The following is a 23,313-nucleotide window of genomic DNA, read 5'->3' on the forward strand; positions in this document are numbered from 1 at the left end:
TTAATGAGAGGAAATGATATGCTGCAGTTAAGAACAACAGACTTTGGAGTAAATAAGAAGTAGGTTTCAGTCAGTGACTTTTGCTGCATGGCCTTGGGCACGCTATTTAATATACCCAGGCTTCAGTCTTCATCAGAAAAATGAGATAATATTACTATCTCACAGGGTTGTAGCAGGAACAAAGGAAGATAATACGTGTAAAACCAGAGTGCTCAGCAAACATCATAAAGCTAAATTATCATTAGCCATTGTTACTATGATTATTATTAATTATAATTATCCCAGATACATGTCTGAGCATGATTATATATTTTTCCTATTTACCCAGCTTGACAAAGTGCTTAAATCTTTTCTTTAGCACTAGAAAAAAGTGGGTTTTAACTGGAACTCTTTTCATTTCATCCATTTTATAGACACAAATTATTTACGAAGATAAGTCAACAACTCATACTTTAAGGATTTCTTTATATGCATCACAAAGGTTATCAATGCTTTTAAGAGCATCTGCATAAAGTTTTATTATTTAACCTTTACACACAATACATGTTTTTCAAACTGCAAAGTTGATAACTAATATCATTTTCAAACAGGCATAGTATAACCTTAAATATTACATGATTCAGGTTTTTTTTTTTTTTTTTTTACAAAGAAATAAACCTGTAAAGGATCACTGCACTATAGTTGTTCTTCAATTATCTGCGGCAAAACTGGGATCCTAGTAGATACTTCAGCATATGGATGGTTCCTCTACTGCCTGGGCACCCTCTGTGACAGCTTTGACACATTTGGCCATTGTCTGTGAGGCTCTGCTAATTGAATCTGAAAGATATTAATAAAATGCCATTTCAATAATACAACTTTTTAAAAGGCACATACTAAAACTTTAATGCTGCACATATTCAGGAGGAAAAAAAGATTATAAGGCCCCATGCAAGTATATATAATTATATGTAACCAACAGATTCCAACGATAAACCCCTTACTGGCCAAATGCTTTCAATAACTATCCCTGGAAACAATCAAATATCTATAGAACAGCTAGACAGTGCACCAGTATGCAGTCATTAAAAAATTATTAAAAAGTATTAAAAACAGGAAGGGCCGGGCATGGTGGCTGAGGCCTGTAATCCCAGCACTTTGGGAGGCCGAGGCGGGCAGATCATGAGGTAAGGAGATCGAGACCATCCTGGCTAATATGGTGAAACCCCATCTCTACTAAAAACACAAAAAATGTGCCGGGTGTGGTGGCGGGCGCCTATAGTCCCAGCTACTCGGGAGGCTGAGGCATAAGAATGGCGTGAACTCAGGAGGCGGAGCTTGCAGTGAGCCGAGATCGCACCACTGCACTCCAGCCTGGGTGACACAGCAAGATTCTGTCTCAAAAAAATAAAAATAAATAAATAAAATATAGGAAAAATGTGTACAATACTATAATTGAAAAAAGGTTACAAAACAGCATATGTACTAAAATACATTGAATTGTGCACTTCATGAGTAAATTTTAGGGTATGTGAATTATATTTCAATAATGCTATCAACCCGAACCCCCAAGTGAATAATCTCAGTTCTAGCCTGGTCTGAAACTCCTGGATTCAAGCCATCTGCCCCCCTCAGCCTCCCAAAATGCTGGAATTACAGGCATGAGCCACTGCACCTGGCCTAATCTCACTTTTTGTTTAAATAAAAAATAAATAGGCCAGGGGTGGTGGCTCACGCCTGTTGTCCCAGCACTTTGGGAGGCTGAGGTGGGTGGATTGTTTGAGTCCAGGAGTTTGAGATCTGCCTGGGTAACACGGCGAAACCTTGTCTCTACAAAAAATACAAAAATTAGCTGGATGTGGTGGTATGCGCCTACAGTCCTAGCTACTCAGGAGGCTGAGGTGGGAGGATCGCTTCAGCCCAGGAGGCAACGGTTGCAGTGAGCCAAGATTGCGCCACTGCTCTCCAGCCTGGGTGACAGAATAAAATATCATCTCAAAACTTATACATACACACGTACACGTATATAGTAATAATTACATATAAATAACAATATATAATTATTAATATACTATTATATGTATATAATGTATATGTATGTCTCTGGAGGAAGAGTGACTAAAATGTTAAAAAAATTATAGTTATTTCTTGATAGTGGCAAGGTAGTGTTTTGTTTTTTTTTTTTTTAACCTTTTAGGTTCAGGGGTACATGTGAAGGTTTTTTACACAGGTAAACTCATGTCACGGGGATTTGTTGTACAGAATATTTCATCACCGAGCAATTAAGCCCAGTACCCAAGACTTATCTTTTCTGCACCTCTCCCTCCTCCCACTCTCCATCCTCATGTCGACTACAGTGTCTGTTGTTTCCTTCTTTGTGTTCATAAGTTTGCAGATAAGTATTGCAGAAGTGATTTTTTGTTGTGCTTTTGAGCATAGCTATTATTTTACAATGAAGGTAATCTTTATCATCTAACTAAAATACCTATTAAAAAAATCTTAGATACAAACTATATAAAAACATTAAGACAGTTCTATGTGCTTTTAGAAAATTAGTTAAAATAATCTATCAACTATTAAATACCTCATAGCCTAGATGCTGTATCAACTGTTCTAAGAATCTGCAATGAACAAGTTTCAGTTTGTCTGCGTTCCTTAAAAACATTCCTAACACTTTACATCAGGAGCAGTGCTTAACATGTTTCACATTTAAATGTTTTGATTCTTCCACCTATAATTCTCCAAAAAACCTTCAGGTATTTGCCACTTTGGAAAATTCACCCTAAATTGCTACACAGTGACTTTCCTTACAACAGCAAAATTTTTTATTTAAAATCTATTAATTGTTTGGATTTTCAAACTTTGCTTACATTTCAGAAACAAAAAAACTAGAGTAGAATCAGAAAACATGCTTATGTTAGTTCCAATGTTTAAAAACCTTCAAAGATTAAGAATTGCAAACACTATCAATCACAAATTGGAATTATAACACCAAGTGAGGTGATCTGATTACTCCTTACCTTTCATATTTGGCAGAGTCATGTTGACAATTACATACCTGTCATGTAGAAGTCTTTTATAGTTAGCTGAGGTGGAACAAGTGGGTCAGCAAGAAGCTGCTGGTTCACTAGCTGCACAAAAAACAAGAGACCAACAATAATGTGAAAAACTAGTACTGTTACACCAGTAGACACAACATTATGTCCATAGTCAAGCTGTTACCTTTGAGAGCTCATTTGCTTGCTGGAAGTAATTAGCCCCTTCAATATCATCATATCGAACAAGATTAGGAGAGACTTCTTCCAATCTGTTCCTTACTTGATCCAGAGTATCATATGGAAGAGTTATTCCAGCAATCTACAACATGTCAGGTCCCCAAAAACAACAAAAAGCTTTAATACTTAAAAATGTCAAATAACAGATAACTGTAACTATGGTGAAATAATGCAGCACTACTGAAAAACCTATTGGTGTCCATTAATAGACATACATTTATGAAAGAAGCAGTTAAACAGGGAACACAAATTAGTGACTCTATGAAATGATTAAAGAGACAATGCTATGCTAAATTCAAATGTTTCTGCTAACCTGTTATTAACAATACACAAAGTTTACGATGTATTATTATTTTAAAAGTCAGGATGCTTACTTTTACATCAATAAAGAACTAACAGACCTATTTTCAGGCAAAAGACAAGTCAACAATTTTCAACAATAAAAGCACCAATTTCAGGCCAGGTGCAGTGGTTCACACCTGTAATCCCAACACTTTGGGAGACCAAGGTGGGAGGACTGCTTGAGGCCAGGAGTTCGAGACCAGCCTGGCCAACATGGCGAAACCCCATCTCTACTAAAAATACAAAAATTAGCAGGGCTTGGTGGTACATGTCTGTAATCCCAGTTACTCGGGAAGTTGAGGCAGAAGAATCGCTTGACACCAGGAGGTGGTGGTTGCAGTAAGCCGAGATCACGCCACTGCACTCCAGCCTGGGCAATAGAGGAAAACTGTCTCAAAAATAAATAAAATAAAATAAAGGCACCAATTTCAAATTCCTTTATTTTTTAAGAGACAGGGTCCTACTCTGTCCCTCAGGCTGGAGCGCAGCAATGCAATGAGAGCTCACTGTAACCTTGGAATTCCTATTTCTGAATACATGTTTCCTTTAGAAATTATTCAAATCATCTCTGCATTTCAGATAGGCATCTTCCTTGACTTTGAAAGTCATTCTCACAGGCTAAAATATCAAATATCCCTTTAGTAGCACCACTAAGAAATGACTCAGAAATTATACCTCAGAGAGTGCTCTTATAATTTTCCAGTCTTCTCTTGCCAAGCCAGGAGGTGTCACTGCTACCTTAGTCTGCTGAGCTCTACCCTCAGTGTTGACATATGTAGCAGACTTCTCTGTGTAAGCAGCTCCTGGGAGAATAACATCAGCTATGGGAGCCCCAACATCACCATGATGTCCTGTACAAACATGGAAAATGGCAAACCAAAATTTTATTAAACACTGATTTTCTACTGTACATGAAGACAGTATATATCATTTTAAATCCCATTTTGTAAAGTCACAAAAGTTTTTAAAACTAAAATAAAGCAGTAGCAAAGTAATAAAAAATTAAAGCCCACCTCACTCCTAATTCAACTCCTTTCCCAAAGAAAATTATTATTATTATTTTGAGATGAAGTCTCGCTCTGTGGCCCAGGCTGAAGTGCAGTGGTGCAATCTCAGCGCACTGCAAGCTCCGCCTCCTGGGTTCACGCCATTCTCCTGCCTCAGCCTCCCGAGTAGCTGGGACTACAGGCGCCCGCCACCACGTCCAGCTAATTTTTTGTATTTTTAGCAGAGATGGGGTTTCACCACGTTAACCAGGATGGTCTTGATCTCCTGACCTCGTGATCCGCCCACCTCAGTCTCCCAAAGTGCTGGGATTACAGGCATGAGCCCCAAAGAAAATTATTGTTAAAGCATTTGGGGGCCAGGCGCGGTGGCTCATGCCTGTGATCCCAGCACTTTGGGAGGCCAAGGAGGGCAGATGACTTGAGGCCAGGAGTTTGTGACCAGCCTGGCCAACATGGTGAAACCCCATCTCTACTAAAAATACAAAAAAATTAGCCCAATGAGGTGGTGTGTGCCTGTAATCCCAGCTACTCAAGAGGCTGAGGCATGAGAATCATTTGAACCCATGAGGCAGAAGCTGCAGTGAGCCGAGATCACGCCACTGCACTCCAGCCTGGGTGACAGAATGAGACTCTGTCTCAAAAAAAAATTCTTTTAAAAAGAAAACAAAGTATCTTCTCAGACTATTTTATGCAAATACAAACATGTATAATATCATACACACATATAAAATAGGCAAATAAGTATACTGATGCTTACAAAGTAGAAATGCTTGCAAAGTAGAACTGCTCAGATCTACCAGTTTGTGAAATTTGGTAAAGTAGACTGAAATGGGGGAGGATGCAAAGACAGGAATATGACAGTAATACTGAAAAAGGCATAAAAAATTACAGAAAAATTTGGAAACACTACCACCCATTAATAACAACTAGCAGAAGAAAGAAGTTATTCAGAAAAGAAGACATTTAGAAACATCTGAATCAAATGTAAGAAAGTTGTAGAATAATACATAGTTTAATATAATTTGTGCACATTTGTGTATGCGTATGAAGATGTTATGAAGTACGTATATCAAAATTGTCATCAATGATTATTTCTTAAAGGACTAAAAACAGGATTTTAGTTTGTTTATATTTTTATTTAAAATAACATTTTTTTGTTGCTCTATCACCCAGGCTGGAGCACAGTGGCGTGATCATGGCTTACTGCAGCCTCAACCTGCTAAGCTCAAGTGATCATCCCACTTCAACCTCCTAAGTAGCTGGGATCATAGACGTGCAGCATCATGCCTAGCTAATTTTTAATTTTTTGTAGAAACAGGGTCTCCCTATGTTGCCCAGACTGGTCTAGAATTCCTTGGCTCAACGAATCCTCCTGCCTCAACCTCGCAAAGTGCTGGGATTACAGCATGAGCCACGGCACCCAAGGAACAGGATTCAGTTCATATATTTTAACTTTTTTTTTTTTTTTTTGAGAGGGCATTTCACTCTTATTGCCTAGGGTGGAGTACAATGGCATGATCTTGGCCGACTGCAATCTCTGCCTCCCAGGTTCAAGCAGTTCTCCTGTCTCAGCCTCCCGAGTAGCTGGGATTATAGGCGCCCGCCACCACGCTTGGCTAATTTTTATATTTTTAGTAGAGACAGAGTTTTACCACGTTGGTCAGGCTGGTACTGAACTCCTGACTTCAGGTGATCCACCTGCCTTGGCCTCCCAAGGTGCTGGGATTACAGGTATGAGCCACCGCACCCAGCAGGTAATAATTCTTAAAAGCAGTATCAATTATGTAACTAATAACACTTGTGGTTTGTTTAAAAAAAAAAGAAGGGGGAGTAGGGGGAGGCAAAATTCTCAAATGGAAAACATTCAATTCACTAAATATATTACTAAATGGTTTCTAACATACACAATGTACTACCCTCTTTTGTTTCCAGTGTCACAGGTGATACTTACCTTGATAAATAATGAAACAATCCTTTGGCAAATCCTGTCGTGTGATACAACCTCCATCTGCTCCCAGGAGAAACAGCACCTTGGGAGGGTTCTTCCGAATTGCTTCCACCCCAGGTTTATAGCCAAGGTCCAAAGCAGCTACTTGACTTGCAATCCTGCAAAACAATTACGGAATTTTACCATAACTGCAGTGTTTTCAATGTAAAAAATTAAATGTGATTCTTGGAATAATTTCCTTTCAACAATGTCAAAAAACCCATTTTATTTTATTTTTTTATCGGAGATAGAGTCTCACTTTGTTGCCCAGGCTGGAGTGCAGTGGCATGATCTCGGCTCACTGTAACCTCTGCCTCCTGGATTCAAGCGATTCTCCTTCCTCACACTCCCAAGTTGCTGGGACTATAGGCACGTGCCACCACACCCAGCTAATTTTTGTATTTTCAGTAGAGAATGGGGTTTCACCATGTTGGCCAGGCTGGTCTTGAACTCTTGACCTCAGGTGATCCACCCACCTTGGCCTCCCAAAGTGCTGGGATTACAGGCATGACCCACCACACCTGGCCAAAAAATCCCACTTTTACCCATTTAAAATAGATGCCAAAACCAGAAACAGCAGTCTTACTGTTTTGCAAATGGCAACCAAAGAAATGTCAGATTCTTAGGACACTCTGTCTCTCCATGACATAGCATTGAATGAAATAATTCTAGAAATTTTATGCCAACTGTAATTGCTTTAAGTCTGATTCCTATTCAATACAGTAAGACATAAAACATGATAAGCCATACATATTCGTAAGAGAAAAATCAGATGATTTCAAAAATCAAAAGGGAGAAATTGAAAAACCACTCATTAAACTATAATTCAGAGAAAACCATAATGAGAAAACCAAAACCTTACGGAAATTTTTTCTATGATATACATTACTCTTATAAGCAGAAAATAATTTTTTAAAGAAGAGGTCTAGAATAAATATACTTGGAATAGCAGGATTGTTGTTTTGGTATAGCTTCCTATTTGTTAACTATCTAGAAATAGTAGCCATCCTGAAGACCTAAAACAAGTTGGAAGCATGCTTTGAAAGGCTCAGGAATGGTTATCCTGTGTGCCCCAACAGTTTTACTTCTAGAAATATTTCCTACGAAGATAATTTCAAGTGCAAATGTATCTGTGTATCACTGTATTATCTAAGAAGTTAAAAACTACCATCAACATACATGTTAAAAAGAAGAAAATGGCTAAAAAATTTTATAGTATATTCATGATATCAATCAGCTATTATCGCTTTTTATTTACAAACAATTTCTAGAAAAAAAACTTCTGACCATAGTAGGAAATTCTTATTTGGCAACGAAAACCTATTAAAACCAGGATACAAAATTGTATCCACAGTATAATTTCACCTATATAACTAAAAAATATTACATAGCTGCTAGGCGCAGTGGCTCATATCTGTAATCCTAGCACTTTGAGAGGCCAAGGGGGGGCGATCACCTGAGGTCAGGAGTTTGAGACCAGCCTGGCGAACATGGTGAAACCCCGTTTCTATTAAAAATACAAAAAATTAGCCTGGCATAGTGGCACGCGCCTATAGTCCCAGATACTCAGGAGGCTGAGGCAGGAGAATTGCTTGAACTTGGGAGGTGGAGGTTGCAGTAAGCCGAGATCGTGCCATTGCATTCCAGCCTGGGCGACAGAGCAATACTCCATCTCAAAAATAATAATAATAATAAATAATAATAATAATAATATTATTAAAAAATTAGCCAGGTGTGGTGGCACATGCCAATAATCCCAGCTACTTGGGGGGCTGAGGCAGAAGGATCACTTGAACCTGGGAAGTGGAGGCTACAGCGAGCCAAGATCGTGCCACTGTACTTCAGCCTGGGCAACAGAGTGAGACTCTGGTCTCAAAAAAATAAAATAAAATATTACATAGGAGGCCGGGCGCGGTGGCTCACGCCTGTAATCCCAGCACTTTGGGAGGCCGAGGCGGGCGGATCACAAGGTCAGGAGATCGAGACCATGGTGAAACCCCGTCTCTACTAAAAAATAGAAAAAAATTAGCCGGGCGCAGTGGCGGGCGCCTGTAGTCCCAGCTACTCGGGAGGCTGAGGTAGGAGAATGGCGTGAACCCGGGAGGCGGAGCTTGCAGTGAGCCGAGATTGCGCCACTGCCCTCCAGCCTGGGCGACAGAGCGAGACTCCGTCTCAAAAAAAAAAAAAAATATTACATAGGGTAAAAAGAAAAACTAGAAGAAAATGAATGAAAATAGCAATAATAATTATCTACACATTGTAGAATAAGGATCAGCCCCATTTCTGCACGTTTGTCTCTTTTCAACTTACCTAAATTAAACCTGCATTATTGATGTGGTTAGAAATAAAGGCCAGGTACAGTGCCTCATGCTTATAATCCCAGCAGTTTGGGAGGCTGAGGCGGAAGGAGCACCTGAGCCCAGGAGTTTGAGATCAACCTAGGCAACACAGTGAGACCTCATCTCTACAAAAACAAAAAATTAGCTGGGCGTGCAACATGCACCTGTAGTTTTAGCCATTTAATATTTGGGAGGCAGGGGTGGGAGGATCACTGGAACTCAGGAAGTCAGGGCTACAGTGGACTATGATTACGCCACTGCACTGAGACCCTGTCTCAAAACAAAAAAACAAATAATTAAAAAGAAAAAAAAGAGAAAGAAATCCTTCAGCTGAATTCTCATATTAGCTTACATTTTTATCATTTAATTAAAGAACTTGTTGTAATTTTTGAACCAAGGTATAACTAATATAACAATTTTTAAAGTACTTCACTTTTTTTCTCAACACTTACTCTATTTCAAATATTTTTAATATTTCTTATCATCTTGGGCTCTTCTCACAGGGTAAAGGTCTATATTTCACATGTGTAACTGGGATAATGTTGCTAAATGTTGTTTGTAAATTAAATTTAACAGTGTATCAGGAACACATACATATATACAAAATTACTTGAATTTATAGTATATAAAGCAATTACTCAACAAACCTATGAAGGATATTCATAACTTTCCAATCGCCAGTAACACCACTAGTCATCCGAATCTTTTGTGCAATGCTAGAGACAGCTGCAAGAATTGCTGCTCCATCATTTCTTTGGAGTGCAGAACTGCCTAAAACCACCATTGGTTTTTTAGCTTCCTTTAGGACCTATTAAAAAAAAAACAAAAACTTTGATTTTAAAATATTACAAGTAAGCTGAACATCTAACCACATTTGCCTCAACAATATACATTGTCCTAATTCTTAGGTCTAACATGAAGGTTTTCAATTTGCTAGCCCAACATACAGACACACATATACAACCAGATTTAGTTTAATCCAAAGCATCTTGCCAATGCTACTGTGAAATGCCTGAGTGAGTATCAGCTAAGACATGTTTTCTAAAAGTAATTATTCAAAATAAAAAGCTTAGCAAATCATCCTGTGGTCAGAATAACTATGGGTAGGTTCCAGAAAAATTGGGGAACTTCTCTTCGGAGATTCAGATGGTATTAAAGAATAGGAAAAACCATGCTTAATATCACGTCTACTATCTTCCATCTACTTACCATGCCACAGACAGGGAGGAGGAGGCAGGGAAAGCAATGATCACTAGAGCACAATGTTAAATACCTACAATTTTAAGGCTTTGTTTTAAACCATAGTAACTCTGAACGACAAAAACTGGGAGAATGCATCCCAAGAGTAAAGGAAACTACAGATTTCACAGAAGATGGCAGATAAGATGTAAAGTTATAGGTTGGGCGCGGTGGTTCACGCCTGTAATCCCAACACTTTGGGAGGCTGAGGTGGGTGAATCACTTGAGGACAGGAGTTTGAGACCAGCCTGGCCGACATGGCGAAACGCCGTCTCTACTAAAAATACAAAAATATTTACCAGGTGTGGTGGTATGTACCTGTAGCCCCAGCTACTCAGGAGGCTGAGGCATGAGAATTGCTTGAACCTGGGAGATGGAGGCTGTAGTGAGCCAAGACTGTGCCATTGTGCTCCAGCCTGGGCAACAGAGTGAGACTCTGTTGACAAAACAAAACGTGTAGAGTTATAGAATACACATCTCATTTTCCCACTCATCCTTTGTGTCACTCTTCAATAAATAGCTGGCCACAAAGAATCAGCACGGAAATTATGCTGAGATATTATAAAGAGGAATACATCAATAGGAACTTGCCAAGGAAATGTGAATAGTTGAGAGAAATAGTTTTTAATAGTCTCAAAGATACTGAAAAATAACACACTCTTTCTCACTTAAAAACTCAAAGAAGCAACACTATAGAGAGTATTATATCGTAAGGAGATTTTCATCACCGAATTCAGGAAAGAACTGGAAGAGAAACAAATAATAGTGATAAATACCAGTCCAGAAACAATAAAAAACTAAATAGGCCAGGTGCAGTGGCTCACGCTTGTAATCGCAACACTTTGGGAGGACAAAGTGGGTGGATGACTTGAGTCCACGGGTTCAAGTGCAGCCTAGGCAACGTGGCAAAACCTCATCTCTACAAAAAATTGGCCAGGCATGGTGGTGTGCACCTGTGGTCACAGTGGCGGCTGCAGTGAGCCAAGACAGCACCATTGCACTCCAGCATGGGTGATAGCCAGACCATCTCAAAAACAAGAAACAAAAAAACAAAAAACAGAAAGAAAGGAAAAGAAAGAAAACATGATTAAATACAGGGACAGGAAAGACAGGGTACAGGATACAAAATAAATGGAAAAAGGAAAAACACACAGATATGAAAAGCCAGGCAAGGTTGGCTCATGCTTGTAATCCCAACACTTTAGGAGGCTGAGGTGGGAGAATCACTTGAGGCCAGGAGTTTGAGGGCAGACTGGGCATCACAATAAGCTCCATCTATACAAAAAAATATAAAAATTAGCTGGGCACGGTGGTGTAGGCATGCAGACCCAGCTACAGGGGAGGCTTAGGTGGGAGGACTGCTTAAGCCCAGGAGTTTGAGGCTACAGTCAGCTACAATTCTGCCATTGCACTACAGCCTAGGCAATAGAGTGAGACCTCAAAAAAATATATATAGAAAAGAGGATTCAACATCTGCATTGTTAAGAGTTCTTTTTTTTTTTTCTTTTTAGACAGGGACTTACTCTGTTGCCCAGGCTGGAGCACAGTCGCATGATCTCAGTTCACTGTAGCCTCCACCTCCCAGGTTCAAGCTATTATTTTGCCTCAGCCTCCTGAGTAGCTGGGATTACTGGCACGTGCCACCATGCCCAGCTAGTTGGTTTTTTTTTTTTTGTATTTTTTTAGTGGAGACAGGGTTTCACCGTGTTGCCCAGGCTGGTCTTGCTCCTGACTTCAGGTGATTTGCCTGCCTTGGGCTCCCAAAGTGCTGGGATTACAGGTGTGAGCCACCACATTAAGAGTTCTTTTTTTGTTTGTTTTTGAGACAGAGTCTTGCTCAGTCGCCCAAGCTGGAGTGCAGTGGCACGATCTTGGCTCACTGCAAGCTCTGCCTGCCGGGTTCACACCATTCTCCTGCCTCAGCCTCCCCAGTAGCTGGGACTACAGGCGCCCGCCACTACGCCCAGCTAATTTTTTTTGTATTTTTCAGTAGAGACAGGGTTTCACCATGTTGGTCAGGATGGTCTTGATCTCCTGACCTCGTGATCCGCCCGTCTCGGCCTCCCAAAGCGCTGAGATTACAGGCGTGAGCCACCGCGCCCGGCCCACATCAAAAAATTAGCCAGGCGTGGTGGCAGGCGCCTGTAGTCCCAGCTACTCGGGAGGCTGAGGCAGGAGAATGGCGTAAACCCGGGAGGCGGAGCTTGCAGTGAGCTGAGATCCGGCTACTGCACTCCAGCCTGGGTGACAGAGCGAGACTCCATCTCAAAAAAAAGAGTTCTTAATGAAGGTTACAGAATTAACGAAAAATATATTTAAATCTGTTATAGAAGAAAATGTTCTCAGGCCAGGCACAGTGGCTCACGCCTGTAATCCCAGCACTCTGGGAGCCCAACATGGGCAGATCATGAGGTCAGGAGACCGAAACCATCCTGGCCAACATGGTGAAACCCTGTCTCTACTAAATAAAAAAATTAGCTGGGCATGGTGGCATGTGCCTGTAGTCGCAGCTACTCGGGAGGCTAAGGCAAGAATCGCCTGAACCTGGGAGACTGAGGCTGCAGTGAGCCGAGATCACGCCACCGTACTGCACTCCAGCCTGGGGACACAGCAAGACTGTTTCAAAAAAAAAAGAAAAAAAGAAAAGAAAAGAAAAGGTTCTCTGAAAATAGTAATCACCTACCACATGGGGATGGAAATTAGAGAGGAGAAAGGAAGATTTGTCACTGAATATTTTTAAATATTTTTGATCTTTTAATCATAATTTTTTTTCTACTCAAAATAAACAAGTTGTGCTTTGCTACTTCACCCTCTTGCACATCACCTTCTTCCCTACACCTGAGACTGTTTAAGTGAAGCAACCATCTTGGAACCACAAGGAGAAAGAGACACACAATCACATGTGAGCAAGCAAATGAACTGATGACAGCAAAGCAGGAAGGCAGGCTCTCTAGATATTCTTGGACAACTGCATCAGCTTTTTTTTTTCCTTTTTGTTTTTATGAGATGGAGTGTCACTGTCACCCAGGCTGGAGTCCAATGGCGCGAGCTCAGCTCACTGCAACCTCTGCCTCCCGGGTTCAAGTGATTCTCTGGCCCCAACTTCCCAAGTAGCTGGGATTACAGGCGCGGGTGTAATTTTTTTTTTTTTTTTTGTTTTTTGTTTTTTTTTGTAGAGGCGGGGTTTCACCATGGTGGTCAGGCTGGTCTCAAACTCCCAACCTTGTGATCCGCCCGCCTCGGCCTCCCAAAGTGCTTGAATTATAGGCATGAGCCACTGCACCCAGCCTGCATCAGCTTTCAATTGCCTACCTCCAGACCCCTTTGTGTGACAAACAGAAACTCCTTAGTTTTTAGGGGTTTTTTTTCTTTTTTTTTGAGATGGAGTTTCACTCTTGTCACCTAGGCTGGAGTGCAATGGCATCTCAGCTCACTGCAACCTCTGTCTCCTGGGTTCAAGCAATTCTCCAGCCTCAGCCTCCCGAGAAGCTGGGATTACAGGCACCCACCACCACACCCAGCTAATTTTTGTATTTTTAGTAGAGATGGGGTTTCGCCATGTCGGCCAGGCTGGTCTCAAACTCCTGACGTCAGGTGATCTGCCCACCTTGGCCTCCCCAAGTGTTAGGATTATAGGCGTGAGCCACCGCACCTGGCCAGAAACAATTTAGTTTTGTTTTTTTGGTTTTTTTTTGAGACAGAGTTTCGCTCCTGTTGCCCAGGCCGGAGTGCAATGGCGCAATCTCGGCTCACCACAACCTCTGCCTCCCAGGTTCAAGGGATTCTCCTGCCTCAGCCTCCTGAGTAGCTGGGATTACAGGCATGCACCACCACGCCCAGCTAATTATATATTTTTAATAGAGACTGGGTTTCCCCATGTTGGTCAGGCTGGTCTCAAACTCCCAACCTCCAGTGATCCACCTGCCTCGGCCTTCCAAAGTGCTGGGACTACAGATGTAAGCCACCATGCCCGGCCAGCTCCTTAGTTTTTTAACCACCTCCACCACTACACATATATTCTAAAATAAAGAGAACCTTGTATCTTTAGACTGAAAGTACATTCTGTCTTATAGTCTTATAGTGAGGTTTTCACCTTAAGACATATTTTTTTGAAGTTACTGAATTTCAAGAATGATAATCAGAACCTCAGCACTTTGGGAGGCTGAGGTGGGTGGATCACAAAGTCAGGAGTTGGAGACTGGCCTGGCCAATATGGTGAAACCCCATCTCTACTAAAAATACAAAAATTAGCCAGATGTGGTGGTGCATGCCTGTAGTCCCAGCTACTCGGGAGGCTGAGGCAGGAGAATGAACCGGGGAGGCAGAGGTTGAAATGAGCCAAGATCATGCCACTGCACTCCAGCCTGGGTGACAGAGCAAGACTTCATCTCCCCACCAACAAAAAAAACAAAGAAGATAATCAGGACAGGGTATGGGGCGGGGCGGAGGAATAAAGTTTACATGCTTCTTCACTGACCTATAAAACTCAGAAAGGGGGGAAAAAAAAGTCTGACCCTGGAATTTCACATCCTGATAAGCTGTCTCTTCAGGAACAGACATTCTCAAGCAAGCAAGAACTCAAGGAATACAGGCACCCATGAGCCACCTTTGGGAAAAGCAAAACAATAAAGGCGACAACAAAATGAATTAAAGAAAGAATTCAAATGAAAAAAACATTACCTCAGAAACGAAAATTGAAGGACTGGTAAAATGTTAAGGAATAACTCCTTTTGTAGTAAAGAAAGATTTAATTGAAGTTAAAAGTGAAATTCTTCCAATTTTACTTTGATTTCTTTTCAGCTAATTTCAAGAAAATTAAACTCTGGTAAATAAAAACTGCATGTACAGTATGATCTCATTTTTGTTTGACTATTCAGCCATCTTGCTTTGCTCTCTGTATAAATGGAGAGATGATTATGATGTTTTATCAATACCTGTTTTGGGGTAGTGGGATTTTAGGTAATGTTATACTTTCTTCCTCATGTTCTTTTCTGTATTGGTAGAAGTTTTTTTGGGGGGTGGGATGGAGTCTCGCTCTGTCTCCCAGGCTGAAGTGCAGTGGCGCGATCTTGGCTCACTGCAACCTCCGCCTCCTGGGTTCAAGCAATTCTCCTGCTTCAGCCTCCCAAGTAGCTGGTACTACAGGCGTATGCCGACACGCCCGGCTAACTTTTTTCCGTATTTTAGTAGAGACAGGGTTTCACCATGTTGCCCAGTCTGGTCTTGAACGCCTGACCTCAGGTGATCCGCCTGCCTTGGACTCCCAAAGTGCTGGGATTACAGGCATGAGCCACCGCACCCAGCCTGGTGTACGTTTTAACACTCACATAAGCCGGGCGCGGTGGCTCACGCCTGTAATCCCAGCACTTTGGGAGGCCGAGATGGGCAGATCACGAGGTCAGGAGATTGAGACCATCCTGGGTAACATGGTGAAACCCCATCTCTACTAAAAATACAAAAAATTAGCCGGGCGCAGTGGCGGGCGCCTGTAGTCCCAGCTACTCGGGAGGCTGAGGCAGAAGAATGGCGTGAACCCGGGAGGCAGAGCTTGCAGTGAGCCGAGATCGCACCACCACACTCCAGCCTGGGCGACAGAGCGAGACTCTGTCTCAAAAAAAAAAAACAAAAAAAAACCCCAAAACACTCACATAGGATTATTACAAAAACAGTTGTTTAAATAATGATAATAATAATAAATCAACAAGAGTAGATACATATAAGTTGAGAGCACCTGGCTAAATGGATGACTTCCCGAAGCAATGTCTTGAAGAATTTTGGGGGAGTCTCCCAGGTGGTCATATCTGTAAGTGAGGTCCACTGGACTGCCTATAAGGGCCACTTTTAAGTCATTATGCAGCCAGCTGAAATAAAAACAACATTTTTAGAAGTAAATAACTAAGCTAAGCAGTTACTGGTCTCATTGATCCTAAGTGATACATCTGTTTACAAAAGACAATACATTTAACAGATATGATCTACTATGTACCTTTCAAAACAGTGTTACAAAAATGCATGCCAAGGCAATTCAATGCATTAATTTGCTGTGTAGAAATGCCATCTAGACCAGGCACAGTGGCTCACACCTGTAATCCCAACACTTTAGGATTTTGAAACTCTGTCTCAAAAAAAAAAAAAAAAAAAAAGCTATTAAGCCAGCTATAATTTTCTTTTTGAGAGACAGAGTCTCACTATGTCGCCCAGGCTGGAGTGCTATGGCGCGATCTCAGCTCACTGCAAACCTCTGCCTCCCGAGTTCAAGCAATTTTCCTGCCTCAGCCTCCTGAGTAGCTGGGATTACAGGCGCCTGCCACTAGGCCCAGCTAATTTTTGTATTTTTAGTGGAAGGCAAGCTTTCACCATGTTGGCCAGGCTGGTCTTGAACTCCTGACCTCAGATGATCCACCTGCCTCAGCTTCCCAAAGGCTGGGATTATAGATGTGAGCCACTGCACCCAGCCTAAATAAAAATTTTAATTTTAGAATTAATCTGTAATTTTTATTTTGCAGTATTTACATGGCAAGGTCAATTATCTCTTAATTATCCATTAAGGATATTTAAACATTTTCATAATTCATGAAAATATACTATGTTATTCAGATTTATTCTCTACAGCAGGGAACTATAGCTCCAGTTCTTCCAAAAAGTTGTAAGTGCAGTGACTATATAGTCTGGTTTCTCTGAGATAGTGCTGTTTTTACCTGTTATCCTGATATAATTATTAATTCCCTCTTTCACTCCCCTAGTTCAGACAAAAACTATATGGCTACCCTCTTTATCTCTAAGATGTAAATTTAAAAGACAGAAAGCATGCTACAAAATAACTGGTTTGTGTTCTTAAAGAAAAAGAGTCAAAAAAGGGACCAGAAGAGTCATGAAACTAATTGTAAACTAATAAAAAAAAATGAAAACTAATTGTCATATATGACTCCAGAATGGATCCTGAGGAAAGAAAAAAACTGCTATGAAAGAAATTATGAAAAAAAAAAAAATTTAAATATAAACGGTGACTTATGAAATAATACTGTATCAAAACTAAATTTCTGGCTGGATGCAGTGGCCTATGTCTATTACTCCCAGCATTTTCAGAGGCCGAGGCAGGAGGAACACTTGAGCTCAGGAGTTCAAGACCAGCCTGGGCAACATAGGCAGATCCCGTCTCTACAAAAGGTATTTTAAAAAATTAGCTGGGCATGTTGGTGCATGCCTGCAGTCCCAGCTACTCAGGAGGTTGTGGTGGGAGCATCAATTGAGCCCAGGAGGTCAAGGCTGCAGTGAGCTGCGATCATGCTAATATACCTTAGCCTCTGTGACAGAGCAAGACCCCTAATACAAATACTAGCTGAGCATGTTGGCATACGCCTGTATTCCCAGCTACTCGGGAAGCTGAGGCAGGAAAATTGCTTGAACCCAGGAGGCAGAGGATGCAGTGACCCGAGATCGAGATCTCAAAAACCGAAAAAACTAAATTTATTTTTTTTGAGATGGAGTTTTGCTCTTGTTGCCCAGGCTGGAGTACAATGGCGCAATCTTGGCTCGCCACAACTTTCGCCTACCAGGTTCAAACAATTCTTCTGCCTCGGCCTCCTGAGCAGCTGGGATTACAGGCATGCATCACCATGCCCGGCTAATTTTGTATTTTTAGTAGAGATGGGTTTCTCCATGTTGGTCAGGTTGGTCTCAAACTCCCAACCTCAGGTGATCCGCCTGCCTCGGCCTCCCAAGTGGTGGGATTACAGGTGTGAGCCACTGCGCCCAGCCTAAATTTCTTCATTATTTAAGAGAATGCTCCTTGTTCTCAAGAAATCCACACTGAGAATTTAGGTATAAAAGGGCACCATGTCCACGAGAAACTTCCAAATGACTCAGAAAATTAGATTCACACATATCTATATATATACATATGTAGTGTATGTATATATACACACACACACTCTATATATACACACACACCGAGAATCATAATACAAACATGGCAAGACGTTAACATCAGTTAATCTATGTGAACAATATACAAAATGTATAGAAAGACCATTTCAAGCGTCTTGAATTATTTCAAAATAAAAAGCTAACAAAATAAATTTAAAAGACTGGTAAGGAGAGGAGAAAATGGACCTATTAGAAATCGTAGAAACTGGGCGTGGCACTTCACGCCTGTAATCCCAGTACTTTGGGAGGCCAAGGTGGGAGGATGGCCTGAACCCAGGAGTTCGAGACTAGCCTGGCAACATGGCAAGGCACCATCTCTAAAAAATTTTAAAAATTAAAAAAAAAAAAAAAAAAGACTGGGCACAGTGGCTCACACCTGTAATCCCAGCACTTTGGGAGGTCAAGGTGAGCGGATCACGAGGTCAGGAGAACAAGACCATCCTGGCTAACATGGTGAAACCCTGCCTCAAGGTGGAGCTTGCAGAGCCGAGATCGCGCCACTGCACTTCCAACCTGGGTGACAGAGTGAGACTCCATCCCCCTCCAAAAAAAAAGAAAAAAAAAAAAACCTGTCTTCCAGTTATCTTTTGGAGTCTCACTACCACTAACCTATTAGGAAGATGTCATTTTTCACATATAAAACAAAAAAATTACGTAAATATTTTTAAACCTTGAATAAATACTATTACCAACCTCTTTCGAATTCTAGCATTAAACAGTGGTGCCTCAAAACGTGGATTTGTACCAACCAGAAGTACAACATCTGCCTCTTCCACACCAGCAATTGTAGTATTAAGAAGATAATTGGAACGCAAATCTGTGCTAGAAATACAATATATAAAATGCAAATTTACTTTAAAATACATACAGAGAATCCATGAAATATTCTATCATCAAACCCATTGCATTTCCAAACAAAAGATTTTATGAAGTATTTCTAAATTAAATAAACATTTCAGATACCTTTTTTTTTTTTTTTTTTTAAGACAGAGTCTTACTCTGTCGCCTACTCTGGAATACAGTGGTGTGATCTTGGCTCACTGCAACCTCCACCTCCCAGATTCAAGCGATTCTCCTGCCTCAGCCTCCCGAGTAGCTGGGATTACAGGCGCACACCACCACGCCCGGCTAATTTTTTTCGTACTTTTAGTAGAGACGGGGTTTCGCCATGTTGGCCAGGCTGGTCTCGAACTCCTGCACTCAGGCGATCTGCCTGCCTCAGCCTCCCAGAGTGCTGGGATTACATGCGTGAGCCACCATGCCCGGCCTGAGATACTTAGTGATAAATGGATTCCTCTATTTCCTACAACTTCTGGTTTGATCTTGGTCTATATGTGAAAATAAACTGGGGGATATGTTGGAGAATCCAGATCGTCACATTTTATACATAACTTCTAACTAAAAGAAGAAAGAAAAGCCTAGATCCTAGCTTCATATTTCTCACCCGGCTCCTGCAGTGGGGAAGACCTCTTCAGTGCATAAGGTGTCAGAGTCCACTCTATTAAGCAAATCTTTGAGAGCTACTAGGGCTTCAGCATCCACCAAGCCACCTGCAATTGCTGCCACATCTTTGCCTTGAAAACTCTGCAACTAGAAACAGATGAAAAGGGCATCATCAAGAAACCTACATGCAGCAAAGACCACAGTGAAATGTTCAGAAAATAAAACGGTAATTGTTTTCAAGTATAGAAAAAATTAACAGACTTCTGATTAAAAAGGTTTACGACACGGCCAGGCACGGTGGCTCATGCCTGTAATCCCAGCACTTTGGGAGGCTGAAGCGGGGGGATCACCTGCAGTTAGGAGTTCGAGACCAGCCTGGCCAACATGGTAAAACCCCGTCTCTACCAATAATACAAAAATTAGCTGGGCGTGGTGGCATATGCCTGTATTCCCAGCTACTCTGGAGGCTGAGGCAGGAGAACTGCTTGAACCAAGGAGGCAGAGGCTGCAGTGACCAAGATCGAGATCACGCCACTGCACTTCAGCCTGGGCGACAACAGTGAAACTCCACCTCAAAAAAACAAAAAAAGTTGTACAACAATTATTAATTAATCTAAAGTGAAAAGCTGCAGAGGTGTCATGTGGGGCCAAAGCTAATAACATCAGCTTGGAACGAAACTGTTTTATATTTAGGAACAAAGGCACCTCAAAATGAGGTCTGAAGTGGAACTATAGTTACCTTAAATGCAACCTCCTCTGAAGTATCTGCCTTTCCCTCTAGTGCTTTATGTTGTCTTTCTCTAAAAAGAAAACTATTCCCTCCACTCGTACTCTGGCAAGCTCATACTAATTCTCAGATTCTTTAAGAATCACCTTCTGTAGGAAGGCATCTTTTTTTTTTTTTTTTTTTTTTTGAGATGGAGTCTCGCTGTGTCACTCAGACTGGAGTGCAGTGGTGCGGTCTCGGCTCATTGCAACCTCCAAGGAAGTCATCTTGATCTGCCTGTCCTAGTTAGGCATTCCTCCTACATGCTCTCACTCATACTACTCCCTATATAATTACTCATAGCTGCATATAATAATTGCTGAATTGTGCAACTTTCTCCAGTACAAGATTGTAGGATGCAGGAATGACATGTCCATGGTCTTTATATCCCTTAATCTAGCATAATATCTAGCATATGTTCTCAACAGATGTCTGTAAAATGGAAGATTAAATCATAATCTTGGCAAAAGGAAAAAAGGGAAGAAACATACATCCCCCCTCTTCATGGCAAAGATGTTTCTTGATAATCACAAACACTATTTAACACTATTTATTTCAATTTTTACCATTCCAGCTACACGAGAGAGTGCATCCTCCCAAGAAGTATAGGTTAAAAGCCCTTTTTCATTTCTGATCATCGGCTCGGTAAGTCTTTGACGTTTTAGCCCATCATAGGCAAATCTAGAAAACAGAAATTACATGATTGTGGAATCTTGCTAAAGAAGTAACTATAATTTTCAAGTTAAATCAATGAGAAATGTTATTTAAATACAGTACTGGTTAAAGTGTCAAATATCTAAACACCTAGATAGAAGTAATTATTTTAGATATTTTTAGAGATGAACTAATAGATTTTAAGAACTTCACCTAAAACTAAAATACCATCTGAAAGTTTGATTTCTTCCCTTAAATACATACAAAAAAAGTTTGGTTTCTTATATTTTTAGCTAATTGAACAATCTTAAAATTACAACACAAAAAAATCTGACAGCTAAAAAAGGCAAATCATTTTTATTTACAAAACATGAGTATCTCTAAATATTTTGTCAAAATTACATTGTGCAAACTCTTATATTTAGCTTCTTTCTCAAGCAATCATCCCGCCTTGGCCTCCCAAAGTGCTGGGATTACAGGTGTGAGTCACCACGCCCAGCCTAGCTTCTTTTCTCTAAGGAATAAACTGAAATAAGTTGAGAATGTATCGATCTACTTCAATTTCTCCATGTGGGAGGGAAAAATATCTTTCTCAAAGTAAACACAATATCCAGGGATTGACCTAGGACTATTAAAGTCAGTATTATGTTATACAAGCAGCTCAGATTCCAGTAGTCTATATTCAGTAACTAATTTGCAAATATAAAAGATAATTCTTTAAAATTATCATAAAATTTCCTTTAAATAAACTGCAAAAGTTAAGGAAAACAATATAGCATATACCTGGTTTTATCAGAGATCCACTCTTCATTGATGTCCTCATGCATACGTGGCAAAATCCTCATCACTTCTCCAGTTCTTGTGCTAACCACAATATTACTTCCAACTGCATCCATTACATCAATGGATTCTGTCTTTCTGAGAAACACATATGGTGTTTACTATGGTGCTTTTGAGAATAAAGAAAGTTTCTGTTATCTGGTTTACCAAAAACAAATTTTTACAATTAATTCCCTTTCTGAATTACTTTAAAAAATGAAGCTCAGAGGAATTGCAATTAAATAAAAGAACCCCCAACACTTTTTTTTTGCCATGGGGTCTCACTCTGTTGCCCAGGCTAGAGTGGCATGATCACTGCAGCCTAGAACTCCTGGGCTCAAACTATCCTCTCATCACATTTTAAAAATTTTTTGTAGAGGCAGTGTCTCATTATGTTGACCAGGCTGGTCTTGAACTCCTGGTCTCAAGCAATCCTCCACCTTGGCCTCCTAAAATGCTGGAATTATAGGCGTGAGCCACTGCTCCTGGCACACCCATATTTGAACACGTAAATTCCTGGCACAGTAAGGAAGGCTTTAAAACTATTATCTGACACAGAAGCTAGTTTGAAGGGGCTCCAACTAGCCAAATCTGGGACGATTCAAAAAGAGGGGCAGGATTTCTGTCTATGGGAGATTAAGGAGCTCAAAAAACCTTCCCACTGAAAAGCAAAAGTAAAGCTGGACAAAAATGGCAAAACCCACCATTTCAGCAGTTTAGAAATGTAAATGCATACAAGAATGTGTTAAGCTTTTATGCACTGAAAAACTGGTGGCTGGGCTCGGTGCTGCTCCTATGCTCCTCTCTACCCCCTCAAAATGGAATTTCTTCGAGGCTGGGGCAGGCTGTAAAGACGAGAACTTCTTTGGTACAGATGGAGACAACTCACTTAATTTGGAGCAATAGGCAAACTTGTCTGTAGAGGTGAAGCTTTGGAGGTCATTGTAGCTGAGGATAGCCAAGATTTTACTAGGCTAAGTTTGTAGTGGTAATTGCGGCCAGCATTCCTAGCAGCGGCTGCCACATGTGCAGGTGAAACCAGAGACGGCTCAATCTATTCACAAACTCCTGGATAACACTGAGACCCATAGGGCCCAATGCAAAGTAATAGCTGGGCAGACTTGAAAACAGCCTGCACTTTGAATATGCTCCTCCATCCACATACAGATTCACTGGCAAAGAACTAACTCGTATTAGGTCGAGGTGTCTGAAGTATAATTATACCTGATTACTAAACTATGCAGACACAGGGAAACTCCTAAGAAGCCTCACTTTTTTTTTTTTTTTTTTTTTTTGAGACGGAGTCTCGCTCTGTGACCCAGGCTGGAGTGCAGTGGCCGGATCTCAGCTCACTGCAAGCTCCGCCTCCCGGGTTCACGCCGTTCTCCTGCCTCAGCCTCCCGAGTAGCTGGGACTACAGGCGCCCGCTACCTCGCCAGGCTAGTTTTTTGTATTTTTTAATAGAGACGGGGTTTCACTGTGTTAGCCAGGATGGTCTCGATCTCCTGACCTCGTGATCCACCCGTTTCGGCCTCCC

General features: G+C 41.0%; 1 protein-coding gene across 2 annotated transcripts in view; it reads right to left on the bottom strand.

Annotated features, from left to right (window-relative positions):
- Positions 1-492: 492 nt before the first annotated feature.
- NDUFS1 (NADH:ubiquinone oxidoreductase core subunit S1) overlaps positions 493-23,313 on the bottom strand; it is a 34,196-nt gene continuing 11,375 nt past the window's right edge. For both annotated transcript variants that reach the window (XM_007965972.3, XM_007965973.3), the window contains exons 9-19: positions 21,741-21,875; positions 20,870-20,984; positions 19,539-19,684; positions 18,788-18,916; positions 15,900-16,029; positions 9,577-9,737; positions 6,555-6,709; positions 4,272-4,447; positions 3,202-3,336; positions 3,038-3,110; positions 493-819 (exon numbers count right to left, since the gene is read on the bottom strand). In XM_007965972.3, coding sequence (XP_007964163.1) covers positions 728-819; positions 3,038-3,110; positions 3,202-3,336; positions 4,272-4,447; positions 6,555-6,709; positions 9,577-9,737; positions 15,900-16,029; positions 18,788-18,916; positions 19,539-19,684; positions 20,870-20,984; positions 21,741-21,875 — 1,447 coding nt within the window. In that variant the 3' untranslated portion in view covers positions 493-727. The remainder of the gene's footprint in view (positions 820-3,037; positions 3,111-3,201; positions 3,337-4,271; positions 4,448-6,554; positions 6,710-9,576; positions 9,738-15,899; positions 16,030-18,787; positions 18,917-19,538; positions 19,685-20,869; positions 20,985-21,740; positions 21,876-23,313) is intronic.

Source organism: Chlorocebus sabaeus, chromosome 10 (genome assembly GCF_047675955.1).
Source record: "Chlorocebus sabaeus isolate Y175 chromosome 10, mChlSab1.0.hap1, whole genome shotgun sequence".
In the NCBI taxonomy this organism is placed as follows: Eukaryota; Metazoa; Chordata; class Mammalia; order Primates; family Cercopithecidae; genus Chlorocebus; species Chlorocebus sabaeus.